Source organism: Manis javanica, chromosome 10, assembly GCF_040802235.1.
Source record: "Manis javanica isolate MJ-LG chromosome 10, MJ_LKY, whole genome shotgun sequence".
Taxonomy (NCBI): Eukaryota; Metazoa; Chordata; class Mammalia; order Pholidota; family Manidae; genus Manis; species Manis javanica.
Window position 1 is genome coordinate 88,759,994 of NC_133165.1, and position 21,014 is coordinate 88,781,007.

At 39.9% G+C, this 21,014-nt stretch overlaps 1 protein-coding gene across 4 annotated transcripts in view; it reads right to left on the minus strand.

The window, feature by feature from the left end:
- The window catches only part of DRC2 (dynein regulatory complex subunit 2), a 39,996-nt gene that overhangs the window by 15,136 nt on the left and 3,846 nt on the right, over nucleotides 1-21,014 (minus strand). Inside the window, exons 1-2 of one of the 4 annotated variants that reach the window (XM_017639829.3) lie at nucleotides 13,921-14,295; nucleotides 13,200-13,367 (exon numbers count right to left, since the gene is read on the minus strand). In XM_017639829.3, the coding sequence (XP_017495318.3) occupies nucleotides 13,200-13,367; nucleotides 13,921-14,052 (300 nt within the window). In that variant the 5' untranslated portion in view covers nucleotides 14,053-14,295. Of the gene's footprint in view, nucleotides 1-13,199; nucleotides 13,368-13,920; nucleotides 14,296-21,014 lie in introns of those variants that run through there. The other 3 variants (XM_073213585.1, XM_017639823.3, XM_036992540.2) reach the window with 3 other exon arrangements.

The following is a 21,014-nucleotide window of genomic DNA, read 5'->3' on the forward strand; positions in this document are numbered from 1 at the left end:
ACAGAGACTTTTTAGTTTGATATAGTCCCACTTGTTCATTTTTGCTTTTGTTTCCCTTGCCCGGGGAGATATGTTCATGAAGAAGTTGTTCATGTTTATGTCCAAGAGATTTTTGCCTATATTTTTTTCTAAGAGTTTTATGGTTTCATGACTTACATTCATGTCTTTGATCCATTTTGAGCTTACTTTTGTGTATGGGGTTAAACAATAATCCAGTTTCATTCTCTTACATGTAGCTGTCCAGTTTTGCCAACACTCCTCCTCCATTCTTTATATATTAGGTATCATATTCTGGACTCTTTGTCTATCCCTTGACTGACTTTGGGGATAGTTGATTTAATGTTGCATTTGCTTAGTAATTAATTTCTTTGCTGTGGTTTCATTTTCTCTGGTGATAGCTATTTAGCCTTAGGAACACTTCCATCTATAGCAGTCCCTCCAAAATATACTGTAGAGACGGTTTATGGGAGGTAACTTTTTTCAAGTTTTGCTTATCTGGAAATTGTTTAATCTCTCCTTCAAATTTAAATGATAATCTTGCTTGGTAGAGTATTCTTGGTTCAAAGCCCTTATGTTTCATTGCATTAAATAGGTCATGCCACTCCCTTCTGGCCTGCAAGGTTTCTGTTGAGAAATCTGATGATAGCCTGATGGGTTTTTCTTTGTATGTGACTTTTTTTCTTTCTCTGGTTGCTTTTAATATTCTGTCCTTATCCTTGATCTTTGTAATTTTAATTATTATATGTCTTGATGTTGTCTTGCTTGGGTCTCTTGTGTTGGGAGATCTTTGCAGCTCCATGGCCTGAGAGGCTATCACCTTCCCCAGCTTGGGGAAGTTTTCAGCAATTACCTCCTCAAAGACACTTTCTATCCCTTTTCTCTCTCTCTTCATCTTCTGGTGCCCTTAAAATGTGAATATTGTTCCATTTGGATTGGTCATACAGTTGTCTCAATATTCTTTCATTCCTAGAGATCCTTTTTTCTGTCTCTGCCTCAGCTTCTTTGTATTCTTGTTCTCTAATTCCTGTTTCATTTATTGTTTCCTCTATTTCATCTAATCTGCTTTTAAATCCCTCCATTGTATGTTTCATTTTGGATACTGTATTTTTCAAAGTTTCTATCTCTTTCTTGAATTCCTCCCTGAGGTCTTGAATATTTTTCTGTAGCTCCATGTTTATGATTTTTATTTTAAAATCTCTTTCAGGAAGATTGGTGAGTCCAGTTTCACTTGTCCCTCTTTCTGGTGTTTGTGGGATTTGGGGTTGAACCAGGTTCTTTTGACATTTCGTATTTGTAGGTGGCACTCACTAGTGCCCAGAAGCTCTACTATTGGAGCTGATCAGCCCCTAGAGCAATGTTGGGGGTCACAGGTGAGCGATGCTGGTGCCTGCCAGGGGGAAAGAGCTCTTTCTTGTTTCCCAGCTGCAGTGGTTGCCTCCACAGCCAGGGCCAGTGGGCCAAGTCTGCAAGGAGAAGCCTCTATGGTATGCCTCTGTAGCTGCTGTAGGTGGGGCTGTCCTTTGGATGGCCTGGTACAATGGCTGGGGCAGCAGGTCTGTGAGCTAGTGCTGGCTGGGAGGAAGGAACAGCAGGCTGCCTATCATGGTGGGGGTCTTTGGAGCTGTGTGGCCAGCCAGTGGGATAGAGCCCTGAAGCTCCCAAAAGTTCCCAATCTGCTGGGCTGAGTGTGCTGGGCTGATTTTGTCCACCTGTCCTTTCTCCAGCAGCAAGCTGTGTGCAATTCTTGCCCTTTTAGCAGCCCTCTCTCTGTTGGGAGGTCTCTCAGAGTGCCTGCCTTTCTTCTGTCCCAGAATGGCCAGTTGTGGGTATCTGTTCTCTACAAGTGGCTGGAATCTCAGTCTCTCTGAGTATTCTGCCTGTCTTAATTTTCCAACCCCACTAATCTCCAGAGCACCATGTAATTTAGGTCCATGTTCCCAGAGCAAATATCCAGGGCTGGGTGTTCAGCAGTCTTAGGCATCTACCCCCTCCCCTGTCCATTTCTCTTCCTCCTGCTGGTGAGGTGGGGTAGGGGAAAGGCTTGGGTCCCTCAGGATCACAGCTTTGCTGCTTTACCCTTTTCCATGAGGTCTTCTCTTTTCCCCATATGTAGGCAGTCTGTTGCAGTCTTCTTACCCGTTGCTCTTTCAGGATTAGTTGTATTTGCTGTATTTTCATATCATATGTGGTTTTGGGAGGAGGTTTCTGTCTCACTTCTCAGGCCTCCATCTTTAAGCCAATCGAGTTGGCTACTTCCTTTTTCAAATATTTAATGTATTGAAACCAAGGACCTTCAACCAAGAATCCTCTACCCAGCAAAATTATTCAAATTTGAAGCAGGGATTAAACAATTCCCATATAAACAAAGGCTTAGGGAATTTATAACAATTAACAACATTATAGGATATGTTAAAGAGACTGCTGTAGATGGAAATTTTCCTAATGCTAAATCATTTTCACTAGTGAAAATAAACCCACAGTAAAGTTAGTAGACCAGTTAATTACTAAGAAGTATGAAATTAAAACATAAGTGGTAAAGCCAACTGTACACAACATCAGTCAAGGGATACACAAAAAGTGCAGATTATGACATCTAATACATAAAGTGTGGAGGAGAAAGAAGAAAAAAACTATTTTTAGACTGTGTTTGAAAAAGAGCAATCATCAACTTAATTAATAGACTGTTATATACTCAGGAAGCTATCCTTGAACCTTACTGTAACCACAAACCTAAAGCCTATAATAGGTACACAAAAAACTAAAAAAGAGAAATCCAATCATAACACTAAAGAAAACCATAAAATAACAAGAGCATAAGAGAGGAAGAAAGGAATAGAGAGGAGCTATAAAAACAACCAGAAAACAATTAATAAAATGGCAGTAAGTACATACCAATCAATAATTACCTTAAATGTAAATAGACTGAATGCACCAATAGAAAGACAGAGTGGCAAAATGGATAAAGAAACAAGACCCACCTATACGCTCCTTACAAGAGACCTATATACATACACAGACTAAAAGTGAAGGGATAGAAAAGGATATTTCATGAAAGGGAGAAAAAAGCAGAAGAAGCAGTACTTATATCAGACAAAATAGACTTCAAAACAAAGAAAGTAACACAAGACAAAGAAGGACATATAATGATAAAGAGGTCAGTCCAAAAAGAGGATATAACCATTATAAATATCTATGAACCCAAAACAGGAGCATGTAAATATGTGAAACAAATACTAACAGAATTAAAGGGAGAAATAGAATGCAACTCATTCATATTAGGAGACTTGAACACACTACTCACATCAATAGATCAACCAGACAGAAAATAAACAAGGAAACAGAGGCACTGAACAATACATTAGATCAGATGGACCTAACAGATATCTACAGAACATTCCACCCAAAAGCAGCAGGATACACATTTTTCTCAAGTGTACATGGAACATTCTCCAGAATAAATTACTTACTAGGCCACAAAAGAGCATCAATAAATTAGAAAAGATTGAAATTACATCAAGCATTTTCTCAGACCACAATGGTATGAAGCTAGAAATAAATTACACAAAGAAAACACAAAAAGTCTATAAACACATGGAGGCCAACCAACATGCTTCTAAATAGTCAATGGATCAATGAACAAATTAAAACAGAAATCAAGCAATACATGGAGAAAAATGAGAACAAAAATACAACAGTCCAATATTTGTGGTATACTGCAAAAGTGGTACTAAGAAGGAAGTACACAGCAATACAGGCCTACCTCAAGAAACAAGAACAATCCCAAATAAACAGTCTAAACTCATAATGAAAGAAACTAGACAAAGAACAAATGAAACCCAAAGTTAGAAGGAGGGACATGATAAAGATCACAGCAGATAAATAATATTGAGAATAATAAAACAATAGAAAAAAATCAATGAAACCAAGAGCTGGTGCTTTGAGAAAATAACAAAATAAATACCCACCTAGCCAGACTTATCAAGAAAAAACTGTACAGAAATAAACAAAATCAGAAACAAAGAAGGAATAGTCACAACAGATACCACAAAAGTACAAAGAATTATTAGAGAAAACTATGAAAAATTACATGCCAACAAACTGAACAACCTAGAAGAAATGGACAACTTCCTAAAAAAATATAACCTTCCAAGACTGACCCAGAAAGAAACAGAAAATTTGAACAGACCAATTACCAGCACTAAGATTGAAGTGGTAATCAAAAACTCCCTACAAAGTCCAGGAACAGATAGTTTCACAGCTGAATTCTACCAAATATTTAAAGAAGAGCTAGTACCCATCCTTCTTAAAGTTTTCCAAGAAGTAGAAGAGGAAGGAATACTTCCAAACTCATTCTATGAGGCCAGCATCACTCTAATACCAAAACCAGCCAAAGACACTACAAAAAAAGAGAAAATTATACACTAATAAATCTGATGAACATAGATGCAAAAATACTCCACAAAATATTAGCAAACTGAATTAAAAAATACATCAAAGGGGTCATCCATCATGACCAAGTGGGATTAATTCCAGGGATGCAAGGATGGTATAATATTCATAAGACAATCCATATCATATACCACATTAACAAAAAGAAGGATAAAACCGCATGATCATCTCAATAGATGTTGAAAAAACATTTGACAAAACTCAACATCCCTTCATGATAAAAACTCTCAACAAAATGGGTATAGAAGGCATGTACTTCAACATAATAAAGGCCATATATGACAAACCCACAGCTAATATCATACTTAATGGAGAAAAGCTGAAAGCTTTTCCTTTAAGATCAGGAGCAGACAAGGATGTCCACTCTCACCACTTTTATTCAACATAGTACTGGATGGAGGTCCTAGCCATGGCAATCAGACAAGAAAGATAAATAAAGGGCATCCAGATTGGTAAGGAAGAAGTTAAACTGTCAGTATTTGCAGATTACATGATATACATAAAAGGCCCTGGGGACTCCACCAAGAGACTGTTAGAACTAATGACTGGATTCAGCAAAGTTGTGAGATAAAAAATTACTATGCAGACATCTGTTGCCTTCCTGTATACTAGCAATGAGCTGGTGGAGGGGGAAATTGGGAAGGTGATTCCATTTGCAGTTGCATCAATGGGAGTAAAATGCCTTGGAGTGAACCTAGCCAGGGAGGTGAGGGAATGCTACTCTGAGAATTGTGAGACACTCATGAGGGAGGTTGAAGAAGACACAAATGAATGGAAATCTATTTCATGGATGTTCATGGATGGAAAGATTAGTATTGTCAAAGTGGCCATCCTGCCCAGGGCAACTTGAAGATTCTGTACAATCCTTATCAGGGTACCAGTGGCATTTTGTGGCGAACTGGAACAAATAATCCTGGGAGTCATATGGAGCTGCGGGAGATGCCAAATAGCAAAGGTAATCCTGAGAGAGAAGAGCAGGGTGGGGGCATTACTCTCCCTGACTTTGGGTCACACTGGTTTGTCATATATGGCCTTTGGGATGCAGCCATCAAAATAGTGTGGTGCTGGTGCAGGAACGGATCTATGGATCCATGGAAGAGAATGGAGAGCCTGGATGTAGACCCATGCATATGTGGTCAATTGATATACAATAGGGGAGCCATGGATGTACAGTGGGGAGAAGACAGCCTCTTCGATGGCTGGTGTTGGGAGGACTGCACAGCTATGTACTGAAGGGTGAAGCTGGATTACTGTCTAACTCCATGCATGGAGGTAAACTCAGAATGGATCAAGGACCTGAATATAAGGCATGAGGCCATGAAACTCTTACAAGAAAACATAGGCAAAAATCTCTTGGATGTAAGTATGATCAATTTTTTCCTGGACACATCTCCTCAAGCAAGGGAAACAAAGTCAGGGATGAACAGGTGTGACTACATCATATCCAAGGGCTTCCATACAGTGGAGGACACCTTTGGGAGAATGAGGGCAGGGGCAGCCTGAAATACATGGGAGAATATATTCATAAACAGTTTATTTGAAGCGGGGTTAATATCCGGAGCATGTAGAGAGCTCATACACCTCAACACCAAAAGGCCAAATAACCCAATTAAAAAATGGGTGGAAGACCTGGGTGGACATTTCTCCAAGGAAGAAATACAGATAGCCACCAGCACATGTGGGGGTGCTCAGCATCACTAATCATGAGGAAGGTGCAGGTCAGGGCCACAATGGTATATCACCTCATACCAGTTGGAATGGATGCTATTCAGGGGACAAAAAGTGGTGGAGAGGTGGGAGCCCCCCTGCACTTTGGTGGGAATGCTGATTGGTGCAGCCACTGTGGAGGGCAGTGTGGAGGGTCCTCAAATGGCTCGAATGGAGGTGCCATTCAACCAGTAATTCCACTTCTGGGAATCTACTCAAAGAAAACAGAATCCCTGATTCAAAAAGATGTGTTCATCCCTGTGTTTGTTTGTTTGTTTGTTTGTTTGTTTCCAAGGTGTGTGTGTGTATGTATATATATATATATATTTGTTTTGTTATTGTTAATCTACAATTACATGACAAACATTATGTTTACTGGGGTCCACCCTTCACCAAGTCGCCCCCCACAAACCACATCACAGTTACTGTCCATCAGCGTGGTAAGATGTTGTAGAATCATTACTTGTCTTCTCTGTGTTACACAGCCCTCCCCATGCCTCTCCCCCACATTATACATGCTAATCATATTGTTTCATTGTATTCCATTATGACCTTTATAGAATTTGATACAAACCAGACTAACCCAGACATCCTGCCCTGAGAAGGAATCAGGGGAGATAGATCTAACCAATCTTCCTGAAAAATAATTAAAAATAAAGGTCATAACCATGCTGATGGAGCTGCAGAGAAATAAGCAAGAACAAAGGATGAAGTCTGGAGGGAGATTACAGAAATGAAACAATCTCTGGAAGGACTTAAGAGCAGACTGGATGAGGTGCAAGAGTCCATTAATGGAATAGAAATCAGAGAACAGGAACACAGAGAAGCTGACCCAGAGAGAGATAAAAGGATCTCCAGGAATGAAATAATATTAAGAGAACTATGTGACCAACCCAAATGGAACAATATCTGCATTATAGGGGTACCAGAAGGAAAACAGAGTGAAAAGGGATAGAAAGTGTATTTGAAGAAATAATTGCTGAAAACTTCCCCAAACTGGGGGAGGAAACCACAGAAGTACACAGAACTCCCAACAGAAGGGACCCAAGGAGGACAACACCATGACACATAATAATTAAAATGGCAAAGATCAAGGACAAGGACAGAGTTTTAAAGACAGCTAGAGAGAGGAAAAAGGTCACCTACAAAGGAAAACCCATCAGGCTAACATCAGACTTCTCAAAAGAAACCTTACAGGCCAGGAGAGAATGGCATGATATATTTAATGCAATGAAACAGAAAGGCCTTGAACCAAGAATACTGTATCCAGCACAATTATCATTTAAATATTAAGGAGGGATTAAACAATTCCCAGACAAACAAAAGTTGAGGGAATTTTTCTCCCACAAACCACCTCTACAGGGTATTTTAGAGGGACTGCTCTAGATGGGAGCACTCCTAAGGCTAAATAGATGTCACCAGAGAAAATAAAATCACAGCAAAGAAAGCAGACCAACCAAATACTAAAAAAAGGCAAAAAATAAAATCAACTACCCACAAAAGCAGTCAAAGAAAACACAAAAGAGTACAGAATAAAACACCCAACATATAAAGAATGGAGGAGGAGGAATAAGAAGGGAGAGAAATAAAGAATCATCAGTGTTTATAATAGCTCAATCAGCAAGTTAAGTTAGACAGTAAGATACTAAAAAAGCTAACCTTGAACCTTCGGTAACCACGAATCTAAAGCCTGCAATGGCAATAAGTACATATCTTTCAATAATCACCCTAAATGAAAATGGACTGAATGCACCAATCAAAGGCAGAGTAATAGAATGGATAAAAAAGCAAGACCCATCTATATGCTGCTTACAAGAGACTCACTTCAAACCCAAAGACATGAACAGACTAAAAGTAAAGGGATGGAAAAAGATATTTCATGCAAACAACAGGAAGAAAAAAGCAGGTGTTGCAGTACTAGTATCAGACAAAATAGACTTCAAAACAAAGAAAGTAACAAGAGATAAAGAAGGACATTACATAATGATAAAGGGCTCAGTCCAACAAGAGGATATAACCATTATAAATATATATGCACCCAACACAGGAGCACCAACATATGTGAAACAAATACTAACAGAACTAAAGGAGGAAATAGAATGCAATGCATTCATTTTAGGAGACTTTAACACACCACTCACTCCAAAAGATGGATCCACCAGACAGAAAATAAGTAAGGACACGGAGGCACTGAACAACACACTAGAACAAATGGACCTAATAGACATCTATAGAGCTCTGCATCCAAAAGCAACAGGATACACATTCTTCTCAAGTGCACATGGAACATTCTCTGGAATAGACCACATACTAGGCCACAAAAAGAACATCAGTAAATTCCAAAAGATTGAAATTCTACCAACCAACTTTTCAGACCACAGAGGTATAAAACTAGAAATAAATTGTACAAAGAAAAAAAAAAGGCTCACAAACACATGGAGGCTTAACAACATGCTCCTAAATAATCAATGGATCAACGAACAAATTAAAATAGAGATCAAGGAATATATGGAAACAAATGGCAACAACAACACAAAGCCCCAACTTCTGTGGGACGCAGCGAAAGCAGTCTTAAGAGGAAAGTATATAGCAATCCAGGCATACTTAAAGAGGGAAGAACAATCCCAAATGAATGGTCTAACATCACAATTATCGAAATTGGAAAAAGTAGAAGGACAAATGAGGCCTAAAGTCAGCAGAAGGAGGGACATAATAAAGATCAGAGAAGAAATAAATAAAATTGAGAAGAATAAAACAATAGAAAAAATCAATGAAACCAAGAGCTGATTCTTTGAGAAAATAAACAAAATAGATAAGCCTTTAGCCAGACTTATTAAGAGAAAAAGAGAATCAACACACATCAACAGAATCAGAAATGAGAAAGGAAACATCACGACGGACCCAACAGAAATACAAAGAATTATTAGAGACTACTGTGAAAACCTATATGCTAAGAAGCTGGAAAACCTAGAAGAAATGGACAACTTCCTAGAAAAATGCAACCTTCCAAGACTGACCAATGAAGAAACACAAAATCTAAACAAACCAATTACCAGCAAAGAAATTGAAGCGGTAATCAAAAAACTACCCAAGAACAAAACCCCTGGGCCAGATGGATTTACCTCGGAATTTTATCAGACACACAGAGAAGACATAATACCCATTCTCCTTAAAGTTTTCCAAAAAATAGAAGAGGAGGGAATACTCCCAAACTCATTCTATGAAGCTAACATCACCCTAATACCAAAACCAGGCAAAGACCCCACCAAAAAAGAAAACTACAGACCAATATCCCTGATGAACCTAGATGCAAAAATACTCAACAAAATATTAGCAAACCCAATTCAAAAATACATCAAAAGGATCATACACCATGACCAAGTGGGATTCATCCCAGGGATGCAAGGATGGTACAACATTCGAAAATCCATCAACATCATCCACCACATCAACAAAAAGAAAGACAAAAACCACATGATTATCTCCATAGATGCTGAAAAAGCATTCAACAAAATTCAACATCCATTCATGATAAAAACTCTCAACAAAATGGGTATAGAGGGCAAGTACCTCAACATAATAAAGGCCATATATGATAAACCCACAGCCAACATCATACTGAACAGTGAGAGGCTGAAAGCTATTCCTCTGAGATTGGGAACAAAGCAGGGATGCCCAATCTCCTCACTGTTATTCAACATAGTACTGGAGGTCCTAGCCATGGCAATTAGACAAAACAAGGAAATACAAGGAATCCAAGTTAGTAAAGAAGAAGTTAAACTGTCACTATTTGCAGATTACATGATATTGTACATAAAAAACCCTAAAGACTCCACTCTGAAACTACTAGAACTGATATCGGAATTCAGCAAAGTTGCAGGATACAAAACTAACACACAGAAATCTGTGGGTTTCCTATACACTAACAATGAACTAATAGAAACAGAAATCAGGAAAAAATTCCATTCACAATTGCATCAAAAAGAATAAAATACTTAGGAATAAACCTTACCAAGAAAGTGAAAGACCTATACCCTGAAAACTATAAGACACTCATAAGAGAAATTAAAGAGGTCACTAACAAATGGAAACTCATCCCGTGCTCTTGGCTAGGAAGAATTAATATCGTCAAAATGGCCATCCTGCCTAAAGGAATATACAGATTTGACACAATCCCTATAAAATAACCAACAACATTCTTCAACAAACTAGAACAAATAGTTCAAAAATTCATATGGAAACAACAAAGACCCCGAATAGCCAAAGCAATCCTGAGAAGGAAAAATAAAGTGGGGAGGGGGGGGCGGTCTCACTCCCCAACTTCAAGCTCTACTACAAAGCCACAGTAATCAAGACAGTTTGGTACTGGCACAAGAACAGAGCCACAGACCAGTGAAACAGAAGAGAGACCCCAGATATTAGCCCAAACATATGGTTGATTAATATGTGATAAAGGAGCCATGGACATACAATGGGGAAATGACAGTCTCTTCAACAGATGGTGCTGGCAGAACTGGACAGCTACATGTAAGAGAATGAAACTGGATCACTGTCTGACCCCATACACAAAAGTAAATTAGAAATGGATCAAAGACCTGAATGTAAGTCACGAAACCATAAAACTCTTAGAAAAAAACATAGGCAAAAATCTCTTGGGCATAAACATGAGTGACTTCTTCATGAACATATCTCCCCAGGGAAGGGAAAAAAAATAAAAATGGACAAGTGGGACTACATCAAGCTGAAAAGCTCCTCTACAGCAAAGGACACCATCAATAGAACAAAAAGGTACCCTACAGTATGGGAGAATATATTCATAAATGACAGATCCAATAAAGGGTTGACATCCAAAATATATAAAGAGCTCACGCACCACAACAAACAAAAAGCAAATAATCCAATTAAAAAATGGGCACAGGAGCTGAACAGACAGTTCTCCAAAGAAGAAATTCAGATGGCCAACAGACACATGAAAAGATGCTCCACACTGCTAGTTATCAGAGAAATGCAAATTAAAACCACAATGAGATATCACCTCACACTAGTAAGGATCGCCACCATGCAAAAGACAAACAACAAGAAATGTTAGAGAGGTTGCAGAGAAAGGGGAACCCTCCTACACTGTTGGTGGGAATGTAAATTAATTCAACCACTATGGAAAGCAGTATGGAGGTTCCTCAAAAAGCTCAAAATAGAAATACCATTTGACCCAGGAATTCCACTCCTAGGAATTTACCCTAAGAATGCAGCAGCCCAGTTTGAAAAAGACATATGCACCCCTATGTTTATCACAGCACTATTTACAATAGCCAAGAAATGGAAGCAACCTAAGTGTCCATCAGTAGATGAATGGATAAAGAAGATGTGGTAGATATACACAATGGAATATTATTCAGCCATAAGAAAAAAACAAATCCTACCATTTGCAACAACATGGATGGAGCTAGAGGGCATTATGCTCAGTGAAATAAGCCAGGTGGAGAAAGACAAATACCAAATGATTTCACTCATATGTGGAGTATAAGAACAAAGAAAAACTGAAGGAACAAAACAGCAGCAGAATTACAGAACCCAAGAATGGACTAACAGTTACCAAAGGGCAAGGGACTGGGGAAAATGGGAGGGAAGGGAGAGATAAGGGTGGGGGACAAAGAAAGGGTGTATTATGATTAGCATGTATAATGCTGAGGGGGGCATGGGGAGCGCTGTGCAACACAGAGAAGACAAGTAGTGATTCTACAACATCTTACTACACTGATGGACAGTGACTGTAATGGGGTTTGTTGGGGGGACTTGGTGAAGTGGGGACCCTAGTAAAAATAATGTTCTTCATGTAATTGTAGATTAATGATAACAAAAACAACAATAACAACAACAAAAGCAAAACAGAATGAGCAAAACAGCAGTAGACTCATAGACATAGACAGTGAGAAGTGAGTAGTGGTTACCATGGAGGTGGGGAAGGGGAGGGGGAGAAAAGGGCACAAAAATTTTCAGTCATAATATAAGTTGGTCACAGGGATAGTAGTACAGCATGAAGAATATAGCCAATGATTCTGTAACATCTTTCTGTGGTGACAGACAGTAACCACACTAGAAGTGGTGAGGATTTAATAATATGGGTAACTGTTGAACCACTGTGTTGTGTATTTGAAACGAACATAAGATTGTATATCAACTATACTTTCAAAGAAGCAAAGAAATCACAAATGCATGATTGAGAAAACATGATACTTAGTGAAAGAATTATATCCATCTTAGAAATGAACAGTTCAAAGGAAACTAACTTGATTAAATAGTTATGTAGACTCTACGTGTTCCTCTAAAAGACACTATTCATTTTGTTTGTATGTCTTTGTACATTTATTTCTATCATGTACTTTCCCAGAAAGAAAAAATTAAGAAGTTAACAAAACAGAGATATTACCTGCTTTCTCTAATCACACTTCAATAAAAATTAAGGAAATACATATAAAGATGACAAAAAACATAACAGAAATTAAGAAATGCACTTCTAGATAACCTTTGGATCAAAGAGAACATCAAAGATAAGTTATAAACTATTTATTAAGCAATGAAAAGGATACTTAACACCAAAACTTATGGGGCATTTGAAAGCTGAATGTAGAAGGAAATATTTGCCTTTAAATAAGTTTATTATTAAATAAGAAAAAAAACAGAACTCAGTCTTCATTTTAAGAAATCAGGAAAGTAACAAAGTTCCTGTAACTCTAACATTAAAAAAACCTAAATACTAAAACCAATGAAACAAAGCAAAAATACGAGAAAGAATACATACATAAATAAATCGGTTCTTTGAAAACAAATAAATTATAGGATCTGATTAAGGGAAAGCAAAACTATACACAATAAGGCATGAGAAAGGAGAAATACAACATATTCAACAAAAATTAAAAGAATTACGAGAATACTACTGGCAATTCTTTAACAACAAATAAATTTTTTAAAAAAACAGGCCCATTCTATTAAGAGATGAGACCAAGGCAGTCATGTTGAAGTGTTTCCTTGGATAGAAGGCCTACCTTGATGACACTGTCCTTGCAGTCCACCACTCGTTCAAATGTTTGGCGGAGGATCTCAATGTCCTTATGAAGCTCTCTGGTCTTGACTTCCCTAAGGACAGTTCTCCATTGTGTGTTAATCTTATTAAGGTTCAGAGCACTGTTGTGCTCCTCCTTGGCCAGCTTATCCTATGTGAAGTAATAAATACACCCAAGGAGGTCAGGACCAAAAGTCCTGATACAGTATAACAAACAAGATCACAGTTTGTCGGCTAACACAGTACCCTTTATCTTTTGTGCAAGACCAAAGCTCTTGAAGGCTAACACCAGGGAGTTCCTGTTCTTGTTTTGGGAAGGTCCTGATGTAAGACAGGCAACAGCCCAAAGGCGTTTTAGGGAGGGCAAGGGTGAGAATTTCCTTCAGAGAGAAGGCATTAGAGCAGGATGTTGTTAGTGACCCATTTCCAGGGAGAACATTAGAATTTCAGACAGCTTGGGCAGCTGATACCATCTACTGTCCCAGTTATGAGGCTCAGTTGTGACTCCATACCACCTACCCCCTTCCATGCTTCACAGAGAGCTGCCCCTCCCCCCAAACAGTGTAACTCAAAATCTAAGTATATCCGGGTCTCAAGATTTGCAGAGGAAGGGAGGCCAGCATGAAAATGAGGCTGCCATAATGGCAGGGTCAAGGCCGCAGGGGTGTGTGGGTTGGGCAGGGAGTAATGCAGAAAGCCATTACCTTCAAGAACTGGCTCAGGAGCCTCTCTTTCTTCTTGGCCATCTCCTCCTCTGCCAGCAACTTCTGCTGAAACAAAAGCAGCTGCTCCTCATCGGAGAGGGGCGTCTTGGCCTTCTTCCCTTTCTTGGGCATAGCTGAGTAGGAGACTGGATCTGGGCAAGTATCCTCGGACTGCCTCCGCCGGCTGTAGACGGGAAAGGAGGAAAACGTCCCCAAAATGGGGCCTTCTGGAACTGCGCCTGGACGGTGGTGGGACCTTAGATCTCAGTCTTCAGGGAAGAAAGGGGCTGGAATAGCAGGGAATTTGGATCTCCAGCCGAAAGACGCATCTCCGTCTCCTAGCAACGAGGATCTGGCCAAACTCTCGCTTTGGAAGGCAAGAAGTCCTGACTTGGAGCGCCCTCTGCCGGCTGGAGGACCGCAGTCACTTTTTAAAGGGGTCACTTTACCTCTCAAAACCCTAACCTCACTGAAACGTTTAAAACCTTTTTGGGGGGTTGTTTTTCAGAGAATACCCATATTTAAGAATACAGATAACTTTTTGGAAAGAGTATGGAGAAATGGGAACCCTTTTAAACTGCCAATGGGAATGTAAAATGGTACAGTCACTTTGGAAAACAGGTTGGCAGTCTCTTAAAATGTTAAACATAAATTTACCAGCAATTTCACTATTAGATGTCGGTCTAAGAAAAATGGAAATGTATCCACACAGACTTGCACAGGAATGTTCTTAGCAGCATTACTCATAATAGCCCAATTGAAAACAACCTAAATGTCCATCAACATGAGAGCAAGTAGACAAAATATGCTCTTTCCATACAATGGAATACTATTCAGCAACAAGAGGGATTAAACTGCATGCTCGGTGGAAGAAGCCATAGACAAGAGACCACATGTTGTAAGGTTCCATTTGTATGATCTATCCAGCAAAGGCAAAGCTATAAAATGAGGAAATAGACTACCAATGCCTGGGGGAGGGAGAAGGAAGATTAATATTAAATGTGCGTGACACATCATACTGGGTTGATGAAAATGTTCTAAAACTGAGTTATGTTGGACTTGATAAATCTGATTTTAAAAAATCATTTAATTGTACACTTGAAAAGGGTGAATTATATGACATGCAAAAATGTGCCTCAATAAAATTGTTTTAAATATGAGATACAATGCATGTATTTAAATATTAGGTATAATGTATTAGCTCTCCAGAGTTCTCCAGAGAGAACTAATACCAACAGAAACAATATATATATATATATATATATATATACACATCTGAAGTTTCAGTCTGAGTCCAAAGGCCAGAAAAGACCAATGTTCCAACTCAAGCAGTCAGGCAGAAGGAACTCCCTCTTACTCAGTACTTTTCTTCTATGCACACCTTCAACTGATTGGATGAGGCTCGCCCACATTAGAGAGGGCAATCTGCTACATTCACTCTACCAGTTCAAGTGTTAATGTCATCCAGAAACACTTTCACAGACATACCCAGAATAATGTTTAGCCAAATGTCTGGATACCTGTGGCAGTCAAGCTGACATAAAATTAACCATCACAAATCTAACTCTTATTAATTTCCATCTTCTTAAAGCACACTCAGTCTCCAAATAAAGACAATAACAAGGTCATAATACTTAAATACTATGATGTAAAGTCAATAAAGCTTATATTACATGATAAAGGAATAAGAGGGAAGAAAACAAAGATATTTTATTTTTGTACACAGCATTCATAACAAAATAAGGAGGAACTATCATGAAAATTATAGTTTTGAATTACAGAAATTACATTTCTGTAACTGGCTATGTGGATGTAGCTGGCAATTTAGAACTACCTTCTTCCACTATCCATTCTGTAATCTCTTTGCCTTCAGTAAACACCTCAGCTGGTCATCGTTCTTTACCTTGTGGGGTGACTCAAACTCTCATTCCTGAAGGATCTAAGCCATTAGTAGTGTTGCCTGGATTGGGTTGTAGTAGTTTTCCATCAACCTAATCATGCATGGTAATACTAAGAGACATCCTTAGGGATCTCCTATACCCAAGACATTCTCTTCTTTATCTCCATATGGAGCAGTGGTCCAATTTCCCCTTGGTAGTTAATATCAATCACCCCAGCTAACCTGGTAACTCCCTTTCTTGCCTGTTGATTAAAAGGTGTGAGGAGCCCTAAGTGGCTGGGTGACAGTCTTAACTTCCAGTTCAATGGATCATTGTGTGTCACGTGGTGGGAGCTAGGACTTCTAGGCCAGCAGAGCATAAGGTTGCAGGAACAGGGGGTAAAAATTTTACTAGTGGGTCATAAGGATAATGGTGCCATTTCCACCCTTTGATTCCTGGATGTGTGAATCCAGGCTATGGGAGAAACAGTACCATATACTGGACGCTGGTTCAGAGCATATACAGTCTTCTGGAGAAACCCCAGCTCTGCAAGGTACTGTCACCTAGCCGGCACTGTGACTGAGTCTTCAAAAAGCCCGTCCACCATTCTGTCAAACCAGCTGCTTCAGGATGGTGGGGTACATGGTGAAACCAGTGAATTACATGAGCATGGTTCCATTGCCAGACTTCATTTGCTGTGAAGTGACTTCCTTAATTAAAAGTAATGCTGTGTGGAGAAGACAAGTACTGATTCTATAGCATCTTACTACACTGATGGACAGTGACTGTAATGGGGTACGTGGTGGGGACTTGATAATAGGGGGAGTCTAGAAACCATAATGTTGTTCATGTAATTGTACATTAATGATAGCAAAATAAAATAATATATATGAGGGGAAAAAAAGTAATGCTGTGTGAAATACCATGACAGTTCATAAGACATTCGGTAAATCTATGGATGGTAGTTTTGGCAAGAAGCATTGCATGCAGAGAAGGCAAGTCTGCATCCAGAATAAATGTTTATTCCTGTAAGAACAAAACAGTGCCCCTTCTATGATGGAAATGGTCCACTGTAATCAATCTGCTCATCCAGAGGAATGGTGCTATGTCAGAGACACAGTGTTGGTCTCTGCTGCTGGTAGACTGGCACTCAGTGATTGCCATGGCCAGGCTGGCCTTGAGGAGTGGAAGTCCATGTGGCTGAGCCCATGAACAATCCCTTTCCTGCCACCATGGTCACTTTGTTCATGAGCCCTGTTGGATGGTGACAGGAGTGGCAGGGGAAAGTGACTGACTGGTATCCGGGAATGGGTCATTCTATCTATTTGATTATTAAAATCCTCTTCTGAGGATACTTTTTGTGAGCATTCACATGGGACACAAATATCTTTGCATTTTTTGTCCATTTAGAGAGGTCTCTCCACATACTTCTTCACCAAATTTCCATGTTGCTAAATGTTCAACTATGTTCCTTCTAAATCCCACCTCATCCAGCCAAACCTGGGCCACAGCCAAGGAATCAGTATATGGTCACATGTCTGGCCATTTTTCCTCCCAAGAAAAGTGAACAACCAAGTGCACTGCTCAAAAGTGTGCCTACTGGAAATATTTCCCTTCCTACCATCCTTCAGAGATGCTCCAGAAAGGGGCTGTAGTGCTACAGTTGTCCACATTTGGGTGGTGCCTGCATATTTTTCAGGATCATCTGTAAACTAGGCCTAAGTCTTTTCCTCTGTCAACTGATTGTAGGGAAATCCTTTGGTGCAGGCTGAGAGAGAGAAGGCTGTGGGGAACTTTGGGCATTTGGGCCACTTCATTTAACTTACTTGGGCCTTCAGGGCCTACTCAGGCCCAGACTCACACATTCCAATTTCAAATGATGATGGAGTACTGCTTTGCAAGCCTAACTTTATGGCTTGGTGGGTCAGATAACACCTAACTCATGAGGAAGAGCTCAGGTCACATAGTAGCTTGGTGGCCCATTGTTGAGCCTTCAGTATCTATTAAGGCCCAGTAGCAGGTCAAGAGCTGTGTCAAAAGAGTAGTTATCTGCGGAGGATGGCATGCCTTTGCTCCAAAATCCTGAGAGCTTTTGCTGTGATTTCACCCATAAGGGTCTGCCAAAGGCTCCAAATGGCATCCTCATTGGTCACTGACACTTCAAGCACCCCTGGATCTGCTGGATCATGAGCCCAAGTGGCAGAGCAGTGTGTACAGCATGCTGATCTGTTGCAGAGCCTTCTTTTTTCTATGCTACACTCAAAACTAGAAGCTTTTCAGGTCACTCGGTAAGTGGGCCAGAGTAACACACTCAAATGAGGAATATGTTGCCTCGCAAATCCAAAGAGGCCCAATAAAATGTTGTGCCTATTTTTCAGTTGTACGAGGGGCCAGATGCAACAACTTATCCTTCGCTTTAGAAGGAATATCTCAACGTACCTCACACCAATGGACCCCTAGAAATTCACTGAGCTGGAAGGCCTCTGAACTTTGACCAGATTGATAAACCACTCTCTGACATACAAATGTCTTCCCAATAAGTTCAGAGTAGTTGCCGCTTCTTGTTCATGGGATCCATAATGTCATCAATGTAACGGACAAGTGTGATATCTTTTGGAAGGGAAAGATGTCAAGAAGAATGTCAGGTACTAGTTACCAGGATCAAAGGAGGATTCTAACTGCCTGGAAGATAGCAAAGACCAGCACAGCGCCAGTCACCAGGAATCAAAGTCCAAACACTTCTGCCCATTGCATCTCAGTATCAGAGTTGACAAGGAAGACACAACACAGTCAAGTACTGGATGAAATAATGGTTTACTCTAAGACAGAAGAGACAGGCCAAGATCAGCTTCAATAGTGGGTGTTGGTCCTCTATGGCCAGTGGGTGCCTCCTGGAAGTCCATGCATAGCAGATGACCTACAAGGACCCCTTCTGGTGTCACAGTAGAAAGACCCCTCTACTTCCCCCATGGAGTCTGAAAAATCTGGGGGCATATCTGAGGGCTGTTTGATGCACACACTTAAGCAAAACAAAAAATTACACATTGAGCATGAAGCACAGAAGGTTACTCCCACACAGAGTGATAAGCCCAGCAGAGACTGTGTGGGCTCTTTATCTCTTGATAAGAAAGTGTTCCAGGCCCACCACAATTAGCCAATGCCATAAGTTTTTGTAAGGCAGACCATTCTGATTTCTGCCTTGATTCTGCTGTCCATTATGGTAACCATTCCCACCGTGCCTCTGGTAGTTGAGTTGCTGCCACTTGACCCCTGCAACCCTGGTATCCAATCACTCCCATTCCATTTAAGTTTCCCAATTCATCGACTGCAGTTCCCATGGTAAAGTTTGGCCTACAGAGAAGAGCAATCACAGAGCTCTTCAAGGATACTGAGGCCCCTCTCACAAAATTTTTTTCTCACAGTCATGAAAGGTATGTCTTTTGGACCTTCCCAGTGTGTGTGAGTAAATCTTAAATGACAAATCCACCGTGAGATTCCAGTTTTCCTAAGCCTTTAAATGCCTTCTTATGCTTTAAACCAAGGCAGGTCCAGCATTTCCAGCTTGCTTACCATGGGTCACATTTTGGCCCATGTTTCAATCAACCAACCAAACTCTTAGAACCCTTTCTAACTCCTAGAGCTGCAACATTAAATGCAGAATCCCTGCTTAACGAGCCCGTATCAATAAATTTGGTCTGATCTAACATTATTTTCCTTCCACCATTATCCCACACCCTTAGTACCCATTTCCACACATGTTCTCTGGATTTCTGTGTGCATAAATGGGAAAACTCAAGTAGTGTTTTTGAAGTGTAGTATACCTCCTCATGGGTCACACTTTCCACCTCACTTTTAGGGGCCTGCTGGGACTTGAGTCGAGTTATAGGTCTAAAGCAAAGAGGGGTGGTGGGAATATATCCTGAGGAGAATCAGCGGTGTCTTGCATGGCAGCTGCCTCAGAAGAGGCCATTATGATTTCCTCAGACAGGTTGATTCCCTCGTATCAGGCGTAGGGAGGCCAATACTACTGGGGGTGGGGAGGCCTTTCCAGTGGCAAAGAAGGCTCATTGGAATTTAGAGTGTCAGTGTTGCTGACCTTATCAGGGTCTTCCTACACATACCCATTCCAACTTTCAAGATCCTAATTCTTTTCCAGTCAATGCTCTCCATTTAACAGTAGACACCCCCGTGAGGCTGAAGAACCACTTGATTTATAATTCAGCAGGATGAGATTTTGGGTTTAATTTTCAGCCATCTCAGCCCTGCAGCTACTGGTAATAAGGGTGTCCTTGGGAGCACACATAGAAGCTTTCAGGTCATTTTTGTGGCATTTGAATTGGACATTTGACTCTCTATGCTCTTTTATTTTTTCCTTTATCTTTCATTCTTTCCTTATTTCATCTAGTAACAGTAGGATCAATCAGCTAATTAATTATTTTTGTTACTTTGCCAAAAATGTTAGAATATATCATTATACACAATCTCCCAGATCCTTATTTATTTTAAGTGGTTGATTAGGAGTACCCAATGGTGGTATTTTGTATATCTCTATTGTCAGATCATGCCATGGATCATCAGCGCTCTCTTTACTACTGGAAATAGTAGTCATTAGCAACTTTACATCTAATCAGATTAGAGAACCAATTCAGAAAACTCATCTTTAAAATTTTGTTTAGAACCACTCCCAGTACCAACCAAAATCTGTATTAGTAAGGTTCTCCAGAGAAACAGAACCAGTAAGAGATTAGATAGATAGGTAGATTTACTTATTAGAAAGAATTGGCTTCCATGATTATGGAGACTAAGAAGTCCCAAGATCTTTAGTCAGCACACGGTAGTGTTGACTAAAGTATTGGTATTACCTTTATTTGAACTGTATATAAATAAGATCATAAGCATGTATTACTTGTATAGTACTTCTGTTCTACTGTCAGTGGACATTTGGGTTGTTTCCAGTCGAGAGCTATCATGACAGTGGTATTCTTGGACATACTCCTTGGGGCCCAGGTGCATGCACTTCCAGGGTGTATACATGTACTGGTTCCCAGAGTATGCAGATATTAAACTACCAGAATAGACTGAGCTGTTTCCCAAAGTGGTTATGTCAATTTACACCCCACCAGCAGTGTAAAAGAATTCTTATTGTTCCATAGCCTTCCCAGTGCTTGATATTTTCAGTCTTTCTAATTGGAGTGTGTCTGGTGGGTGTGTATT